Source organism: Aspergillus ambiguus (assembly GCF_047715705.1).
Source record: "Aspergillus ambiguus strain CBS 117.58 unplaced genomic scaffold BDV59scaffold_59, whole genome shotgun sequence".
NCBI lineage: Eukaryota > Fungi > Ascomycota > Eurotiomycetes > Eurotiales > Aspergillaceae > Aspergillus > Aspergillus ambiguus.
This window is the reverse complement of record NW_027395572.1, coordinates 1-17,955: the sequence shown is the minus strand read 5'-3', so window position 1 is coordinate 17,955 and position 17,955 is coordinate 1. Positions and strand designations below refer to the sequence as shown.

General features: G+C 48.0%; 5 protein-coding genes across 5 annotated transcripts; 3 read left to right on the top strand and 2 right to left on the bottom strand.

Moving 5' to 3' along the window:
- Positions 1 to 176: 176 nt before the first annotated feature.
- On the bottom strand, positions 177 to 1,216 carry BDV59DRAFT_196604 (alpha/beta hydrolase; the record flags this gene model as incomplete). The annotated part of the gene is made up of 3 exons (XM_073692738.1): positions 177 to 429; positions 498 to 654; positions 709 to 1,216. 3 exons carry the CDS (start codon positions 1,214 to 1,216, stop codon positions 177 to 179), a joined length of 918 nt encoding a protein of 305 aa, XP_073543024.1.
- Positions 1,217 to 2,711: 1,495 nt separating this feature from the next.
- BDV59DRAFT_211229 (FAD-binding oxidoreductase) lies at positions 2,712 to 4,395 on the bottom strand (the record flags this gene model as incomplete). The annotated part of the gene is made up of 6 exons (XM_073695756.1): positions 4,147 to 4,395; positions 3,914 to 4,071; positions 3,748 to 3,852; positions 3,248 to 3,692; positions 2,791 to 3,194; positions 2,712 to 2,734 (listed from the first exon to the last, which is right to left on the bottom strand). The coding sequence occupies exons 1-6, from the start codon at positions 4,371 to 4,373 to the stop codon at positions 2,712 to 2,714; spliced, it is 1,362 nt and encodes a 453-aa protein (XP_073543023.1). The 5' UTR covers positions 4,374 to 4,395.
- Positions 4,396 to 6,889: 2,494 nt separating this feature from the next.
- Positions 6,890 to 7,583, top strand: BDV59DRAFT_188850 (uncharacterized protein; the record flags this gene model as incomplete). The annotated part of the gene is made up of 3 exons (XM_073691518.1): positions 6,890 to 7,085; positions 7,241 to 7,322; positions 7,384 to 7,583. Coding segments are annotated over exons 1-2 (257 nt in total), but the record flags the coding sequence as incomplete, so codon positions are not given.
- Positions 7,584 to 8,918: 1,335 nt separating this feature from the next.
- BDV59DRAFT_211227 (Alpha/Beta hydrolase protein) lies at positions 8,919 to 10,013 on the top strand (the record flags this gene model as incomplete). The annotated part of the gene is made up of 2 exons (XM_073695755.1): positions 8,919 to 9,913; positions 9,988 to 10,013. Exons 1-2 carry the CDS (start codon positions 9,004 to 9,006, stop codon positions 10,011 to 10,013), a joined length of 936 nt encoding a protein of 311 aa, XP_073543021.1. The 5' UTR covers positions 8,919 to 9,003.
- A 649-nt stretch (positions 10,014 to 10,662) lies between these two features.
- BDV59DRAFT_211225 (phenylacetaldoxime dehydratase family protein) lies at positions 10,663 to 11,988 on the top strand. Its single transcript, XM_073695754.1, has one exon. The coding sequence runs from the start codon at positions 10,808 to 10,810 to the stop codon at positions 11,837 to 11,839; it is 1,032 nt and encodes a 343-aa protein (XP_073543020.1). The 5' UTR covers positions 10,663 to 10,807; the 3' UTR covers positions 11,840 to 11,988.
- The last annotated feature ends 5,967 nt before the right edge of the window (positions 11,989 to 17,955 follow it).

The window sequence follows — 17,955 nt, the reverse complement described above, 5'->3', positions numbered from 1 at the left end:
AGTAACCATATCAACCAATAGAATATAATGGCGAAACTTCTGCCTGAATCTGTTAGGAATTCCAAGAAAACATCACAACGTACTATAGCTCTATTCGCCTATAATAATGGAGACATTTTACCCTGTTGCCGTTTAATATTATTCTGAACAAAGCTCAGTAGTTAGTTAACCAGAAGTTATCTAACCAAATGCTCCTTCAGAAATTCCGCTTGCGCTGATACGTTGCGTTCGAATCCTTCACCGGTATAACCATCAAAGTGACCGCCGGGGAAGATGTGCAATTTCTTTGGCTCTCGGGCCCTAGAATATGCCTCCAGAGCAATATCAGTAGGCGTCACTACATCATCTTCTGCCACCGTCAACAACAGCGGGGTTGGTGAGATATGGTGGATGTATGCGCCAGGTTTGTACGCGCGAGCGGCCTCAAGGCTAATCAAGGATCACCGTTAGGAATCGGCTTGTATTTTAGGTTAACCATAGTGGGAGATAGAACGCACCTTTTCAATGTGATCTCATTTTTCCATTTTGACGTACCTCCCCACGCACTAAAGAATCGATAGCTATCTGGTGTAGGAAGGGCACATGGTTGCAGAGGATCTTTGCCTACTACTGCCATCATTGTAGCAGGTTTCCCCGCAGCTCGAGCCAATCGGTCTAATAAACATCAAAAAAATGTTATATTTGACTTCAATTTGAGGAGATTTGAACCTTCTTGAAATGCTTTTTTTACTCCATCAATCATGTCAGACCGGAGGAGTCGATTCAAGTTCTCCCATCCATCTACGAAAGGAGCATTGGATAGCACCACCTGCACTCGCCGGTCGACTGCTCCAACCAACAGCACATGTCCGCCGCTGTAAGAACTTCCCCAGATGCCAATGCGATTAGGGTCGACATCGGCTCGAGATTGTGCGTAAGTGATGGCATCTGAGATATCGCTAGTCTGTTGACTGGGAAGAATCTCCTGCCGAGGCTGGCCTTCCTTCGTGTCACTGTCGCCAAATCCTCGGTTATCATATACCAGACAACTAATTTGTAGGTTCGTAGTAAAGTATTCCGCAAACGTGACAAGCTCCATTTCTTTTAAGGCCGAGAACCCATGAGACATAATCAGGCAAGGCAGCCGTACTTCCGATAACTCCATTGATGGGCGGAAGAGCCAACCTCGCAGTGTGACATGGTCGGCCGTTTGGAATTCAATATTTTCGCGAAGCATGTTGTTTGGTACTTCAGAACGGCCTGTCGTATTTGAGTAACCTCCTAAAGGGGAGAACAGGGGCGATATTGGTGGGGGTTAATATCTAATCCCTGATGTACGAAGAGTGGTTTAATGCTCCCAGGAGGCAATCCTTCGGAGGACTCCCCTAATCCATCCGGAGTGATTGCCTTATATTGGGCGCCTGATGACGTAGCAGATGTCCGGTTGCAATTTATCTTTTTTGCTTGTGTGCTCGTATTTTAGCCGGTGGGGCAAACAAAAAATAGGCTTATGCCCAAAGCCTAATGCCAGTAAAGCGGGGGCGGGGGCGGCCGGATAGCCCGTTTATCAGTGCCTCACTTTCAAAAGGAAGTCTCGTTTCTGCACCCTTAGTGAGAGACAGAGGACACGGTTGTTGTCATCCTTGGCGAATGATCACAACGAGGACAAGAGGCTAGGTAGCCGTCCCATGCTCTAGCGTTTCGAGCTCACACCCTAGGATTCGGTTAGCCGACAAGGAAAGTTGTTAACCACATACCCTAGTGCTTACTTGTACCCATCCACATTCCCATACCATAAGCTGTTGGAATTCGGCCTTTTCAACATACGGCAATCGATTGTATCAAACTAGCTGTCAATGATTCACCGGAATTTATCCTCATCATTCTGCAAGACATCTTCAGGTACGGAATCACTGGGTGATTCCCAGGTCTATAAGCTATTTGCCGATGTTGACGGTTTTCTCTTCGCATGCGAACGAAGAGTGTAATCTGGTGCTTTGAGTATCACAATCAAGGAACGGCCTGAAGTTAGTGGTGCTGATCTCTGTGGATCCCGGTAAAATGCCGTCGATCACATACACATATTATTGGTGCTCATATCCTGCTTGGCTTTTCCATTCCCCACTGACTGATCCACGCGGAGAAGTAGCAGTCCCTTTCCAACGTCTTGAGTATAAGGAAAAGTGAAAGACAGACAGCCAAGATATGGTACAGATATTCTATTAATACGGATGTCACAGCAACACGCAAAATCAAGTCTTAACTACATTCTGTCACCAAATACTGCCATTATCCGCGTAAGTGTTCAACAAGTTCAAAGAATCTCCTTGTATGGCATAAAGCTGAGAAATCGTCATTCTGTCTTTTCTCTTCTGTTCTTCTGTTCTAATAGCCCTGATGGCAGCACACTCAAGCTTGGGTAAAGAGTCGTGAAGTGGCATCTCATGTTTCGGAAGCTTTTGATGAATACGAAGTGGTACGGGGATATTCACAAAATCACACCTTAGTGTTACAACTTGCGCCTTTCTGTCATGCTAAAAGGTACGGTGCATGCATTGTACCATTAAAGTCGTCAACACAAGTCCGCTCTGGCGTTGAAAAATTGTTATGACAATTCATTCTTTGTATCACCAAGGTAGTTGTATCGTTCAAAATTACTGGAATCTGTTCAACCTTGGATAAGTAACAAACTATCTCTGCCTTAAATTCAAGCTATTTATCACTTGATAATCTTAAAACCGCCGGGCACTCTGCTCTGGAAGACACCAGTCGGGTCATATTTAGAAGCTGCAGCGCGCATTTTGAGCATACTTTCCTCCCCATAGCTCTTTAGGGGTTCCTGCGAGCCATCACAATAATTTAGGAAGCGAAAACCAACATCACCACCGACTGAGGACGCATATGCCTCAATGTCACTGATAGCAGACTTGAGGGCTGGAAAACCAACAGCAGCGCTTATCTCGGGTGTTTCAACCTCAATAGCCCATACCAGCAATATGCAGTCATCTTTAATGTGGTCCAGGCCCAACATATTACCGCCTCTTGCGATTGAATGCTGCCCGAAGGACAACGGCAAAGGTTGCAATACCATCGAAAAGTAAAAGTTATGGTCGGGAATCTGCTTCTTGACTTTTTCCACTGTCGCCTCAAAAATCTCTGCAGCCTTGAGGATAATTCGCAGATCGGACTTGAAAGTCAAAGTAAACCACGCGTCCCTGGTTGTTAATTTAAGCTGACCGTTACACCTAGGGTTGGAGATTGTACCTACTCTCTTCCCGATGGTACAATAAAAGATTCCATCTTCGTGGCGACTGTCGTAGGCTTCAAGTCCCCATAACCTGGTATCTGTGTAAACTTGCTCAATGACCTGATCTTCGGCGGTTCATCTAAGCCTGTCAACATCAGGTTTATGCAGTGGTCTCGAGTTTGAGGAAGATACGTCCACATGGCGAGGATATGGCTGTCAGCATGGTCTGAAATTATCTTCACAAAATCTACCAATGCCTCAGAAATCTCCTCGGTAGACTCTTTGCTGCAGGTAACGATACCATCCCAGATATTGTTGGACGGAAATGTTACAATATCAAAGCGTGTCACAATGCCAAAGTTATTTCCTCCACCTTTCAACGCCCGAAAAAGATCCGCATTAGCTTGATCATTGGCATTAATAATGCTGCCATCTGCAAGTACGACTTCGTAGTTGACCACCTGGTCTATAGGTATGTGCACATCAGTCGGCGTTCGAGGCTTTTCAATATTCCGACTTACCACAAGCAAAACCAACTCGGCAAGTGTAAAAGCTAATACCACCACCGAGCAGCAGGCCACCGATACCTACTTTTCCTTCCCGGCCACCAGCAACCATCCTTCCATCTGTCATTAACCCAAGTGTTACTCTGTATCACGATAACAGTAGGACAATGATTGAGCATACGATTCTCCAGCTCCTTATACACTCTAGCCCAAGTGCCGCCTGGCTCCAAACTTGCAATCTGAGTTTGGTAATTGTAGGTTGTGTCTGCCATTAGACCAAGGTCAATAGTAATGCCATTATTAATATTGTTCGCACCAGCCCAAGCCATATGCCCGCCACTGAAATTAGTTAGCGAAGCATATTCCGAAGACGAGCAGACTAAAGAATACTTGCAGGCCATTTTTCCCACTAACCTTCGGACAGCAAATTTACAACCAGGGATTCCAAGCAAAACTTTCACTGCCTTTGAGACTTCCGCGGTATTCCGAGGCTGAACAATTGCATATGGCTTTAACTGTGCTGTCAGCGACCAATACGAGGCGTTGCGAGCCTTATATGTGTCCTCGCCGATCACGTAGAGGACGTTATTCAAACCCGCTGCTCTGAGAGCGGCAATACATTTTCCCCCAATAGTTTCCATCTTGTTTGTTGGGCAATAGTGGTTCATTCTATGATTGCGAAGGTGTAAGCGACTTTTAAAGGTCGGACGGCATCGAAGGACGCATTAGGCCCCCCACGTATCTTGCGCTTACATATGTTCTCCTCGTTGCATTGCTGATCGTCGTAAGGTTGGTCTCACCCTTTTAAAATTATAAGTGGATAGAAATTGATGTATCCCGCATCCTTTTGATGCAGATCACTGCTCCGCCCCGGGCCTAATAGGCAATTCCCTGTGCTGCAATTTATACCCTAGAAAATGTTGGAATGAACGATCAGCTCTATTATCAGTCCCGATCCCCGCAATAATGGTCTGTACTTTTTGGCGCTTAGTAGGATTACTTCGGCAAACGGTTCCGGCCATAATCACTACTGTCGCATGTAGCTAGACGACTTGCTGGGCTATCTATTGACGTATCGCAAGCACTTGAAGTACAAGTACATTAGCGCCACCTTGTCCGTTTCTGTTGAGCTAAAAAGTACACTGCATCCTCCACTTTCTTCTACCCTCGCCAATCCATTTTAGCCATGTTCACAAATCGACATGTTTAACGAACGTGAAGTTATTAGAGAAAACCTTTCTCCGTGACAGGGTTGGGCGTTTCCAAAGCATATAAATACGGACGTCAAGTCAAAAGAAATACGTCCTGACGACCATCAAGTCACCATCGTTCTCTCAACTCTTCCTTTACAACGTTCATCCCTTTTCGTTTTTTAATAGAAGTAAAACAAGCACACATACCATCAAAATGTACGCCATCAGCTTTTCCGCTCTGACACTGCTTGCATCCGTCTGCACCTCTACTTTGGCCACCACCCTCAAGGCCCGTGATGCCACCTCCAACGTCAACATGTTTTCTGGCAATATCTGCAATGGAGCGTCCAGCAGCTTCTCCGTATTCGGATCTGGGTCATATCGATGTGTTCCAGTCAGCCAGGACCGCCGCTCAATCTCAGTGACTGGAGAGTACGTAACATCATCGGAAAGATGCTGAAAAGGTGTTTTCTGCAGCAGCTGATAGAACCTTTTTACATCAGTGGTTGCAAGACTGTCACTTGGAGCGGCACCAACTGCCAGGGAGATTCCTTCGTGATTCCCGACTCAGCCTGCCACTCGGTGTTGTATGGTTCCGTCTCAGTTCAGTGCTAGAAATCTGGCACTACCGTCACTAAAATTTTAGCGAGGTGGCTTTTGGTTTAAATGGAGAAAGGCACTATCGCAGGATGTTTGGAAAACGACGACGGTTGAGGAAGATAGAGGGAGTCTTCTCTAACAAAAATGGGCATTAAGTGTTCAACACACTTAAAACTGTTCGGTAAATTAGAATAAGTCGACCACCCCTTTAATGAATATCAACTCTTATCACATTTTCACTGGTATTAGTGGCCTATCTCTGATGACAATACTGTGCTTTCCAGGCTTTGACGATATCTTCCGTAACCTCCAAGGCTAGCGAAGTGATATGCGTCATAAGCGTGTGCATACCATATGGCAAAATGTGAGTCTCATTTGAGGTTAAAGTGTGAGGCAGTGGATATCTGTCATTGGTATCCGCGCATGCTGCCTAACCATAGATATATCCCTTTGTAGTAGCAATTTTTGTGATAGCCAAGCAGTACTTCACTCTAGTCTCTAGCGTCCTAGTCTCAGCTGGGGCTCATGGCTTTCTTGAAACCACTGGAACAATGCTCAGGCCTCTTGTGGATTTTACAAATTTGTGGTTCCTCGCGAGAAACAGCACGACTCTTTCGATATTGATCCAATGGAAAGTGGCTACTTGGGTTATCCTTTCTACGAAGGTAGTTCCTGGGCATATTCCTGGGCCAGTGTCCATAATATAAATGAAGCGATGTGGAAATAATGGAGACACTCAGATGGCCTTGCAGCTGCTGGGTGCCATGTTCAAGGCCGGAGCCAGTGGTTCCAGCGGCACCTTGTTTGACGCCACAACGAGCCGTGAGTACCTGTCTCTTGTCCTACGATCCCCAATCCTTGCTTCCCCACACCATTAGTCTTTATGTTTGCGGGACTAAAATTGTGTCAGTATGTTGCGCGCTCCGCGCAGTATGCCTTCGGCATCGCATTGAGGCCCGATGTGATCGTATTCGTGGGACCGGTAGCACTGCTTGAGCCTAAACGAATGATCGTGAAGCACACAGTCGTGGTGTGTCACGGTCCCCACCAGTCCCTCCCTAATGATCCGATTCGCGTGATATTTAGTGGTGAATTCCACAATAAAGGTGCCAGTTTCCTCTTCCTCCTTTCCTGGTCAGCCAGCCTACATAAGTTAGCTTCGCTCCTTCATGGAGTACCACATTTTCAGATTGGAATTTTTCAACAGCTCTTTGTTCGTTATCAATGTCGATGGGTTCTTTGCTGGTGCGTACTCCGTGGACGGTTAGTCTCGGTGGCCTGTAACCGAGCGGTGGGCCAGCTATCTATCATGTCGATCCGGATCACCCCATGACCTCATCTTAGTCTGGAGGCCTTCAAGGTTAGTATCCCGAGCCAGTAATGACATCTTACAGCATTGACATCACCGCCATGTTTGCTTGTCGATTGGTCAAGCATTTGTCGGAGCGAAAGGCTTTGGCTGCTACACCTCGCATGCAGGGCCCGTCAAATCATCCTCAACAACACCTTTGGGCCCTCAAGCCCACCTACATGGCGACTGCCGAAGGCCATATTCCCAAGGCAAGTACAAAGAGGCCGTGGAAGTCTCGGTCCAACTACATTCTGGACTATCTTCATGCTATGTATGGATTGTTGGAAGAGTCTATGTAATTTCATGCGGCCTCCTCAGCCACAAATACTTGAAGTGGAATCATATGAATTCTGATTCTGCACAGTTCTCGCCTGTTTTGGCAGTAATCCGGCGAGCATGGGCTGTGTCGATGTCCAATCAGCGCAGTTCTTGGTCAGATAGTTCATGTGAATAATAATTTGTATTTTCTTTTTGTTATAGTACTCTCTATCTAACTATTTCTGACAGGAAATGGGTGCCCCCTGACAGCCTGGGACACATCAACCTATGGTGCACCATAGAGGCAAGATCCCATACGGTAGCTCCAAATTTACGCCGAATCGATAAAGAGCTTGTCGCCAGCGACTTTCACCGTCGCCGTGTACGCCACACGCTTGTTGATATTCATTTCATCCGTCAGGCTGTGAAATATTACCCGGACAGTATCCTGGCTGCCCTGAGGATCTCGCTGGAAGCTTGCACCGCCAGGGCCGGTGATCTTGCAACAAAAGGCATCTGTGGTCTTCAACAGCGGCTTCTTGACGTGCGCATAGGGGCCCATTCACGCTATTCGCCGTCGCGTATTGGGCATCATAGTGACTGCTGCCGGTGAAGTCGCTGCTGTAAGTCAAAAAGTAAGTGTCGCCGCGCTTGAAGATATACGGAACCTCGAGTACATTTCCGTCACCGATGCCTTGGCCATTTACCTTGAGCAGCTTTTGAGCGTTGCCGACCCACTCCACACCTTAAGGCCCCAGATAACCACCGATTTGTGAGCCAAAATAGATGCCCTTTAGAATCGGCAAATATGAAGGTTATCAGTACAGGACTGATCGAAAACATGCTTAAATACTTTGAAATGATTACTATCTACTTCGATACTTCGGATCAAGAGGCCCCTTCCGAGATGAAAACAGCATTGGAACTCATGACTCAGCTGCTGTAACACAGATACAAAGTGATCAAACCGGGCACAATCGTGCCTCTTCTTCTGACGCATTGTTCTCATCGTTCTTTTCCACAGACGAAAAGTCAAAGTATGTGAAAAATGCGCTGAAGAGTACGATGAACATTTATATGACTGAGGACTCCACTTATGCGCACTTGTAATGCGCTGTCGGAGCTTCCCAAGACAATCGATTCAGGGTTTGATGACATTGTTGTGTTTTATGTGGTTTGTATGGAGCCAGTAAGCATCACGGAGATCTAGGCATGCGCGCTGGTTGATCCCTAGCTACTTCTTCTGCCTACATACACTGTCTCATAGTGAATCAAGGGTTGCAATCGTTTAACCTGAAGAACCCCTGATGAAAGCGAGATCGACCATGCTCGCCAGTGTGTGGGGATGACTAATGCCAAGCTTCTTGGAGTCTCCGAAACCTGCACCTGAAATAACTCCGTCTCCTCTCATCGACCTTGGCCCCAGAATGTTGACGCTAGGTTGGCCATACTTATTAGTGTGTTGGGATGGTCGATGCCATGATTTATCTTATGGGTCTCTATGACCTGCATTCAAGCTGCTCCGCTTTCTCCCACCGGCCCTGGTTATAGATAGTAACAGCTAGATTTCTCATGCTCGCATAACTGCTACTAGGAATAATATTCATTTGTGAACCAAACCTGAAGCTACAGACATTGAGTTAAAAGGTCTCTTATTGCTTATTTAAGAAGATCTGACTAACCATAAATAGTTTCGCAATCGCGGAAGTTTGCCGTGGGGGCCTTAAATGCATGCACTTTCTCCTTTGGGACCCCGATTGAATCCCTAGCCCCAGCCCTTATCTCCCGCAACCAAAATTTATATAAAGCTAGATTATATGCCTCTGTGGACATGAGAAGAAACCTAGTATAAGTTCGCTGGCTTGCAAGATGTGGCGAATAACACTATTTTTCAGAAAAATCTACCTTCGAATTACGGTGACTCTTCTGCGCAGTCTTTTCAAATTGGCACGCCCAGAAATAGCCGCGAAAAATGTCCATGCTGCATTACGAGTTCCAAGTCGCGACGCCAGCAGAAATATCACAGCACATCTATACACAAGAGATACTTCACCGTCTCGTCCACAGCCAGTCTTGATTAATTTTCACGGAAGCGGAATGATTTTTCCAGCCTTTGGCGACGATGACGAATTTTGCCATCGCATTTCCCAAAGCACTGACCATGCCGTGATCGACGTCAAATATCGACTGTCGCCAGAGAAACCATTTCCTGCCGCGATCAACGATGTGGAAGATGTTGTGCGATGGATCATGGCCCAGCCAGAAAAATATGATCTGACAAGGCTGAGCATTTCTGGCTTCAGCGCTGGAGGAAATCTTGCTATTGTCGCTGCTGCTGTACTATTTCCAAAAGATACATTTCACTCTGTTCTCACTTTCTACCCCGGAACCGATCTTGCATCTGATCCGGCTGGAAAGATCGCCCCCGATAACTGCGGGAGGCTGATTCCTCCCTGGATAGCTAGCTTCTTCCATCGCTGTTATATTCCCGTTGGTGTTGATGCGCGCGATCCTCAAATCTCGCCACTATTTGCGGACTTCTCAAACTTCCCTTCGAAGCTTTTGGTGGTTACTGCTGCTCGGGATAATATGGCACCAGAAGCGGAGGAGTTTGCCATGCGCGTCAAGAAGCAGACTGGTCATGAACCTGTTTTGCAGAGAATGGAGCAGTGTGAGCATGGCTGGGACAAATATCCCGAGGGAGGGCCTGTACAAGAGGAGGCTAAGAGGAGGGCTTATTCAATGGCCGTCGACATGCTTAAGGACTCATGCCTCAGTGGTACTCTGTCGGAGCAAACTGTCATAAGGAATCGGGGTGTAAAGTACAGATACTGAAGGCTAGCCCCCGCATAGGTTTATATCAATCATGGTTTACCTGAATCTAGGGTCGTAGCTGAACACATATACCGCGTTATCCAAACCTGCTGCTGTGATAGCGGCAATACCTTGTTTCTTAACAATTTCCCTCTTGTTTGTTGGGCAATCATGGTCCGTTCTTATGATTGAGAATGTGTAAGGGATCTTTTTAACAGTCACACAGCATCGAGAGACGCATTGGGCCTCCCACATATCTTACGCTTACTCCTATTCTCCACTTTACAATGCTGATCATTGTGAGGTTGGTCAAACCCCTTTAATTCTAGAAGCTTGCTGCATATTTCAAATGCACATCACTGCTCCAGCCCACGCTAAGAAGCCCCATGAGAAAATTCCTTTGGCTGCATTTTATACAATACACATCATGACCCAGGAAAAATGTAAGATTCAATAGCCTTTATGTTACGAAGATGGCCATTTCACCAATTCTCGAATGAGGGTCGTTGGAGCTCAGCTAAACTTTAGGTCGTTGCGGGGTAAAAATTAGTTTGTGCTCCATTCCAATCGCAGGGACGACAGTTGGCAAACTATATGTCTTACCGCTGATGTCAGATAACATCTGCCCAATTATACGCCGGTTTATACTGACTTTCCGCCTTTCAGGTTCCTCAAACAACTCACAAATTTGAAATTCTGCTGAAAAGCGGGACACGCATAAAAGAGGAGGAACAGGCAATCCCGCATCGCGACGGGAAAGGTATAAGATACAGCAAAAGGTCGTATCAAATAATAACCAAAGTCAAGGTCAATTCGTTCATCAAATGGCCATCCTCAGACCTTTCTCCTCGGAACCACCATGTACACCATCGAGAAACCGTTAGAAGGGACGTTTGTCTACACTCTCTTTGGCATTCAACAGCCTAATGATTATCAAGTACATGCCGTTGAGAGCCTTATAAATATATTCAGTCACCTCATGAATGGTGCCAACTGCCACCTTGATCAAGTAACCCAGGATGGGATTCTTTCCCCAGGTTTAGGGAAGACACGGATATGGATTGCCACATGGAAATCGATCGCCGACTTCGAGGCATGGTGGAAGTCAGGTATTGTTGTCAAATTTTGGTCGTCTCTCCCTCGTGACGCAGGCATGTGGCGTGAGTTTGTCAAGGTTCCATACAGTCGATCCCAATACAAAGCCACACAAAACCGCCAAGAAGGTCAAGGCGTCCATTTCCCCCACACGCCGGCCGAAAAGAACGGCTACTGGGGCTGGATCAGAGATTCAATCGGAGAACTATCTAAAGAAAACCGCATGGATTCCCCTTTGGCGGCACCACCAATACCGGAACGAGAGGCCTCTCTCAAAGAAAAAACTTTGGGGCGGATCACAATCAGTGGATTTCCTGATAATATCTGCTTTAACCTTGAAAGGCAGGACCTTTCCAAGATGACAGGAACTGAAAGAGGTGTTTGGTTTGACCTATTTGACCAAGCTGTCTGCAAGTGGATGGACGATCTAGCTCAGGCAGCCCCAGAAGCGGGAATTTTAACATCCCGTATGTGCTATGACGAACGCTTGGGGACCTACAAGGAAGGAGATAGCGAGTTTCACAAGTACAACAGAAAGGTTGAATTGTTCTACTTCATGGATCTTAGGTCCATGGAACGACTGGGTCGTTCTAACAAAGGCCATGTTGCACTGCGTAACAATGTTTTGAAAACATATGGACCAGGCGGAAGTATGTCGGAATGTGGGAAAATGGCCTTGTGGGTGGAGACCAGCATTACTAAGGCACCTGAAATTGATGCTGAGTATGTGGGATGCGTTCCGGGCACGGGCTTTATGGCTTACCAGAACCATGAAGCATTTCGATATCAGAAGTAGACAAGAACTTGCCGACATGCAAAGGCGTGAGAGGAATTTTGGCTAGTTAGTAAACATAACGTTGAAAATATCGGCAATCAGGCCCAGAAGCATGTTGTTGGAAATGCGGCTGTCTTTAATATTATGTAATTTCCACTATATTCTGGACTGTAGCAGGGACTTTAATTCTTTTAAATCTAGTGCTAAAATGGCCATCTTTATACCCTGGATTCCAACTTCTATTCTGACCTAATTCCTGGGCCGGCGGTGTGACTATCTGCGAGATGCGGAAGCTGAATCACACCATGATTTTGTATGGCCAGTTGAGCCTTGGCAGTAATTACTGGTCTTTCCGGTTAACAAAATACTAATCAGCTTACAGCATATTATTAGTTAAGGATAGCCCTTCATTTACCTGTCCCAGTACACATGAGTCTCGTCTAGTTTATCCTGGGTGCGGTCGCTGTACCGCTTCTGCCGCAGCTAAGACATATGTAGATTCTCTGCTTCAGCCAGATAGTTTTCTGGAGATAGCTGGCCCTCGTCGTGGAAGAATCCATCGTCCTGCTTATTGTCGTCATCGGACTCCTCGCTGTCGAGTTCCAGGTCACTGTTAGAGTCACTATCAGACACGTTTTCCGAGAATATTTCGCCGAGGGCGGAGCTAGAAGAATCAATCTTATTCTGGCCTTCACTCGCGTTAGGGCCAGCCGGTTGAAAGTGAGGCATCATCGTTGAGATATAAGTCTAGAAGTGAAGGATAAGACAAATAAAACAGAGGATATTAGCGTCACGACGACAGAAACGGTGAGACGATAGATGAAAGGCGATAGTTGATGCTGGGATGGAGGATGGCAGCGCTCCTTTGGGTTGGCGGAGCCGACATCGTCACCTTACGAACGTAGGGTAAACCGGCCGTTACCCAGCCGAGAAAGGGGACGCGCTTTCTCTGCGACAGCCGTTATGTGGGTAGGCATGGAGGCATGAAGGGACCAATTGCGTGACCAGGAGGAATCCCATCGCGAGCAATACTTCACGGGGCAATGGTTTCTCCGGCCTTTGGGTGGAGCTTAGGAGCTGGGAGTATCAACAACCGCGATTCAGCTCCTTGTCGAGGAGCATGGAAAAATGGCCCCCAATTGAAGATGACATCATGCAGCGACGATGATCGATCCCTCAACGAGTCACGGTAGACATCGACTCAAGCCTGAAGTGCTGACCAAATTCATGTATCAAAGCATGGCCACTTGTCTCTCCTTGGCGTTCCATCGGTCTCTGCTCAGCCCCGGCTGGGGTGTTACTTGTCGGATGCTGAGCGGACATCATAAGACATCAGACGCCTAACTTTGTCTTGTACCGTGCTTCGTGTCATCTCGAACTTACCCGGCCAAGCATTGGCAGTCATAAATATGAGAATAAACCCCATCGCTCGTTTATTCATCAATCTGGATTTCAAAGCAGTCAGCGGGCTGCCTTGGCGTTGAAGCTTATAAATGGCGAGCTTGTCGCTATAGCTTACATATAATTCATAAAAGTTAACATTCACGACCTTGAAGGACGGACAGTCTTCTCCCTCACTCAAGAAACTCAAATCCCAGCTCTAACCCCTTTCGGTCACGGAATCATGTCCCACCTCGAATACTTCAACTACAAAGGCTTCGGCGAACACATGCGTGAGGTCCTGTCATACAGCCAGGCCGTGCGTATTGGAGACCGTATTGAGATCGCTGGCCAGGGTGCGTCGTCCGCCTCTGCTCAAGCTCTTCTCCCTAACCTACTGGGGGTGGACGAACAAGGGCATGTTCGGCCTAGGGTGTCTCCACTTCAAGCCTGCTGATTGGCTGTAATTCCTTAGGGTTGAGTCTTGTTCGACTAAGTATTGGGGACTTGTTCGTTCTAACTTTGATTACTTACTGTTACCGCAGATTAGAAGTAGAGAACTCTAAAATTTACCAGTTGGTATATTAGCCACTTACATATAACCAGATATATTTTTAGCTTACTAGCCCAACAGAAGCAAGCGCAGTGGTAGTTTAAAAAAGGTTACTTTATCCCCGCTAATTTTGATGGGATGCCGTCTGTTAGTAACCATGGCGCCCGGCTCCCGTTGTTTATATATATCAGATAGGGGTAACTGTTAATTTTCCCCAGTATTGTTCTCTTGGAAACTGGAATACCACGATTCCTAACCCCCGATTATAGAGACAGAGATCTTCCAGATATTTAGCCCACTAAAGGTTCTTATCTGCCGACACTGCCGATATAGAGTTCGATTCTCTGAAGTAGAGAACCACCTCAAGAAGCAGCACTAACTATTACACGCTAAGATAATATCTATTATCTAAGCTCTGCAGCATTGGCCGCAGATTAAGCACTACTATACTAATATCTAGATCCCCACGGCGTTAGTTAATCCACTTTCTATTCTTCCATGCTATTCCAACGGATTTCTCTGTCAACGTGGCCCGGAGCCATACAATCATATCATATCTACTATCGAATCTATACGTATCTACTAGCGCCGGGTCCATTAATGGTCCTAACAAGGCCGTCGCGGACGACTAACCCTATCAGAGCGGGCTTACAGCGAGGCGGAACTGCAATAATCATATTAAATAGTTTCGTGGCAGTAGGTGTTCCCCAGTAGGCGTAGATCCCACTATATCTATATCCGGTTTCCAGACGGCCGTTAGTCCCCCCCACCGGCTTCCGATCAGGCGTAGCAGGCGGTCGATACCGTGATTTAGATATAGGAGGCGGCCGAGCGGGCGCAGGCTAATATACCGATTTAACCCGATTTGATCACTGATACGAACCCATAGCTACAGGTCACGTAGTAGGCGGTCTATCTCCGCGACATCCCGCCTAATAACTTACTACGGAGTATGGCGGATCCCGACATTGACAATTTAGCCCAGAGACAAGATTCTGCCTGTAGGTAACATTGCGTGGTCGACCGCAATAGTAATAAATATAATAAATCGGACGAGGAGACATTTCGACCCCCATCTCGTCGATAGGAACAGCCCCCGCTTAATACGCCCCCCGACCTACTAGAAACGGCTATCTAGACACTCTAGGAGACTGTCGACTAGTTGGCGCGGAAGAGTCAGCGGACGGTACAGCACTGCGGGTCGGTAATCCGGATAGAGGCGGTGCGTACGCAGCAGAAGGAGCTACCGTACCACCCGCTACTGGTGTATATAGATAAGGAGAGCATCCAGCGGCACGTGTATCCATAGCAGCAGGTACTAACATTCTTTACGCGGACGTAGAGCCCGTACGACTAGCAGAGTCCCTAGTCCCTAGGCGCAATTCCACCCAGCCCCCGATGGCCTTTCTCGCCCGCTGATTGGCTGGCCCCGCCCCGCGGCCCGCGTGCCTGTGCCCCGGAACGCACGGTCGATCTTGGCTGCTTTCCTTCCTCTATAACTATACCAGATCCTGGAAATATGACTCGTCATGATAATACGTCCAACTAATATATATACTAGGATTCTCGTGTTATATCGCGTCGCGTCACATCGCGTTAAATCTTAAAGAGTTTATATATTATTCCAATTTATTCTTATCTCTCTCCTGTTTTTAACTCTCAACCTCCCTGAAGAAGAATCTATTAATACTATCTGGCTAGTCGCTTCTCGAGTAGCAATGGATCTCTTTCTATATAATCCAACCTATCAGATTTGGATCTGCACCGCACCTCGCTGTCAGTTTGCAGTATCGCCGACTGGTTTAGCGCGCCATCTCCAGAGACGCCATTCAGATCACCCCGATGCGGCTACACCGACCCAGCGTCAGACTATCTTAATGGCTATGCTCCAGCGGACCTGGATTAACCCAGAGAAGGAGAGTATTCGATATCCATCGCCAAGTAGCCCTCCAATTCCTGCTTTGCCAGTTTTCCGTGGCTATGGCTGTCCGCACTGTAATTATATCTGTTGTTCAATAAAGGGGATGCGTGAGCATCGGCGCAAAAACCATCAAGATCAGGATGGCTCCAGCACCCGCGGTAGACAGTCTATTGTCCAAGCCCAGGCCCGACTTCAAAACCGCTTAGTTGACCGAATAGTTAGCTGCCAGCGCTTATTTCTTAGTGGATCAGGCAGTCGATTCTTCGAAGTTACCTACGCAGACGTCCCTATCGATCGAAAAGCCGAAAAAGTAGCCTCTCTAACAACCCCGGCCGCTATTATTCGGGCCCGCGTCGAGCAGGCCCTACAGGAGGGCCAGGCCGCAGCCGAGCGGGCCGACGGCCAGGTCCCGACTATTGATCCGCATCCGACCGCGGTATCACCCTAGCTGGACTTACACGCTGGCCCGAATACCTCCGCGGGCAGAGCCTAACGGCTGTCGCCCTATTAGGCTGCCTGCCCGATTCTACGACCGAGCCTCTACTCGAGCAGTTCGCTGCTAGCGTCCAGCGGCTGATCGATCAGGCCTACCACGCGATTAAGGAGGGCCGTATTAATGAATTCGACCAGATCCAGATTAATACCTTCTTCCGCCGGCCAGGGATCTGGAACCGGCCGATTCAGATCTATCTTCGGCCGGCTACGTATCGTCGATACAGCCAGGTCTGGCAGCACTTAATCTGCTTCGCCTACCGCAGTAGCCGGACCGACCAGCCGATCCCGCTCCGCCACCAGCTGACTACCGCCCAGTTTGCCGCGCTCGATCGGATGGAGATCTATGGCCAGCAGCTTATCGGGCTCTCTACCCAGGAGATTAAGCTAGTGCAGCGTACGAATCAGCAGAAGCAGGTACAGGAGTAATTAGATAAGGCCTCCTTGGCCTTTTCGATTGCCCTACTCGACCATATACTACAGGGGGATCTCTTCGAGAGTACTACGGTTTTCTCGCGATTCTCGGGATTGATGTAACGCAGTAGACCTTTTGCGGGCCTTATAGCTATACTAGCTATCTCTCCGGACTCGTTAAAATAGCCCAGATGCTCGTAGCCTTTAGGCGGTCCATCTCGCCGAGACCGGTCAGGTAGCCTATCCGGCAGAGGCCCTAGATGAGATGCGCGAGCGGTTCTTACTGTTTGGGGTACGCGCCCCCTTTGGCTGGATTACCCGCCTACGGACGTACGGTAAGAAGATCCAGAATAGTACGACGAGTATAGGCTATATCTACTGGAGCGACGATGAGCAGACGCTCAGCTATAAGGAGCTCCAGCTTAGCATGTCGGGATTCCGCCAGTTTATCGCTAAGCAGGTCCAGCTGGCCCAGGCTCAGCTAGAGGGGCTCTTTCTACTACACGAGGAAGAGATCCGCGAGGAGATCGTACCACGTCTAGCTCTCCATAAGCTCCGGGACGACCCTACCAATAATCAACGCGGATGGAATTTTCTAAAGGATCCCCGTACACGGGCTGTACTACCTACTACCAGAGAGCGATGGTTGCTTAATCGGGTCCTTGAGACGGGCTAGCTACGGGATAAATTCCTAGAGCTTCGACGTATCGGCTAAGAGAACCAGATACTCTAGCAAGAGGGGGTCGTGAAGCGCTACCATCAGGATATTAACAAATTTCTCGAGCGGCTGCTTCTGCTCGTCCATATAACTGGCGGCCAACCGGGTCGGGCGACCGAGCTGCTCAGCCTCTGCCATAGTAACACCAAACATGGCCGCTATCGGAGCATCTTTATCGAGCACGGTCTGGTTAGCACAGTTACCAGCTACTACAAAGGCTATTCTATCGATAATACCACGAAGATTATCTACCGCTACCTCCCGAAGGCCGTCAGCGAGCTTATAGTCTATTATCTCTGGCTTATCCTACCTTTTAGTCAGGCGCTTGAGCGGCTCGTCCGGAATCACCGCCAATCCGGCTCGCCTTATCTATAGCCGGCCGGAGAAGGTATGTGGCCGAGCGAGCGGCTCCGAAAGGTGCTATAGCAGGAGGCTCAGATCCATCTCCAGACAAAGCTAAATATTATGTTATATCGGTATGCGGCGATCGCTATTTCGCGCGTCCATCTAAAGGGCGGCGGCTTTAAGCGGGACTACGGGATGGACGACGCGCCTTTTGACTAGCAGGCAAGCCATGGATCTTGGATAGCAGGCACGGTGTACGTGCGGGGGCCCCAGGAGGCCCCCGGGCATGTCGAGGCGCGCCGGCGGCAGTATCG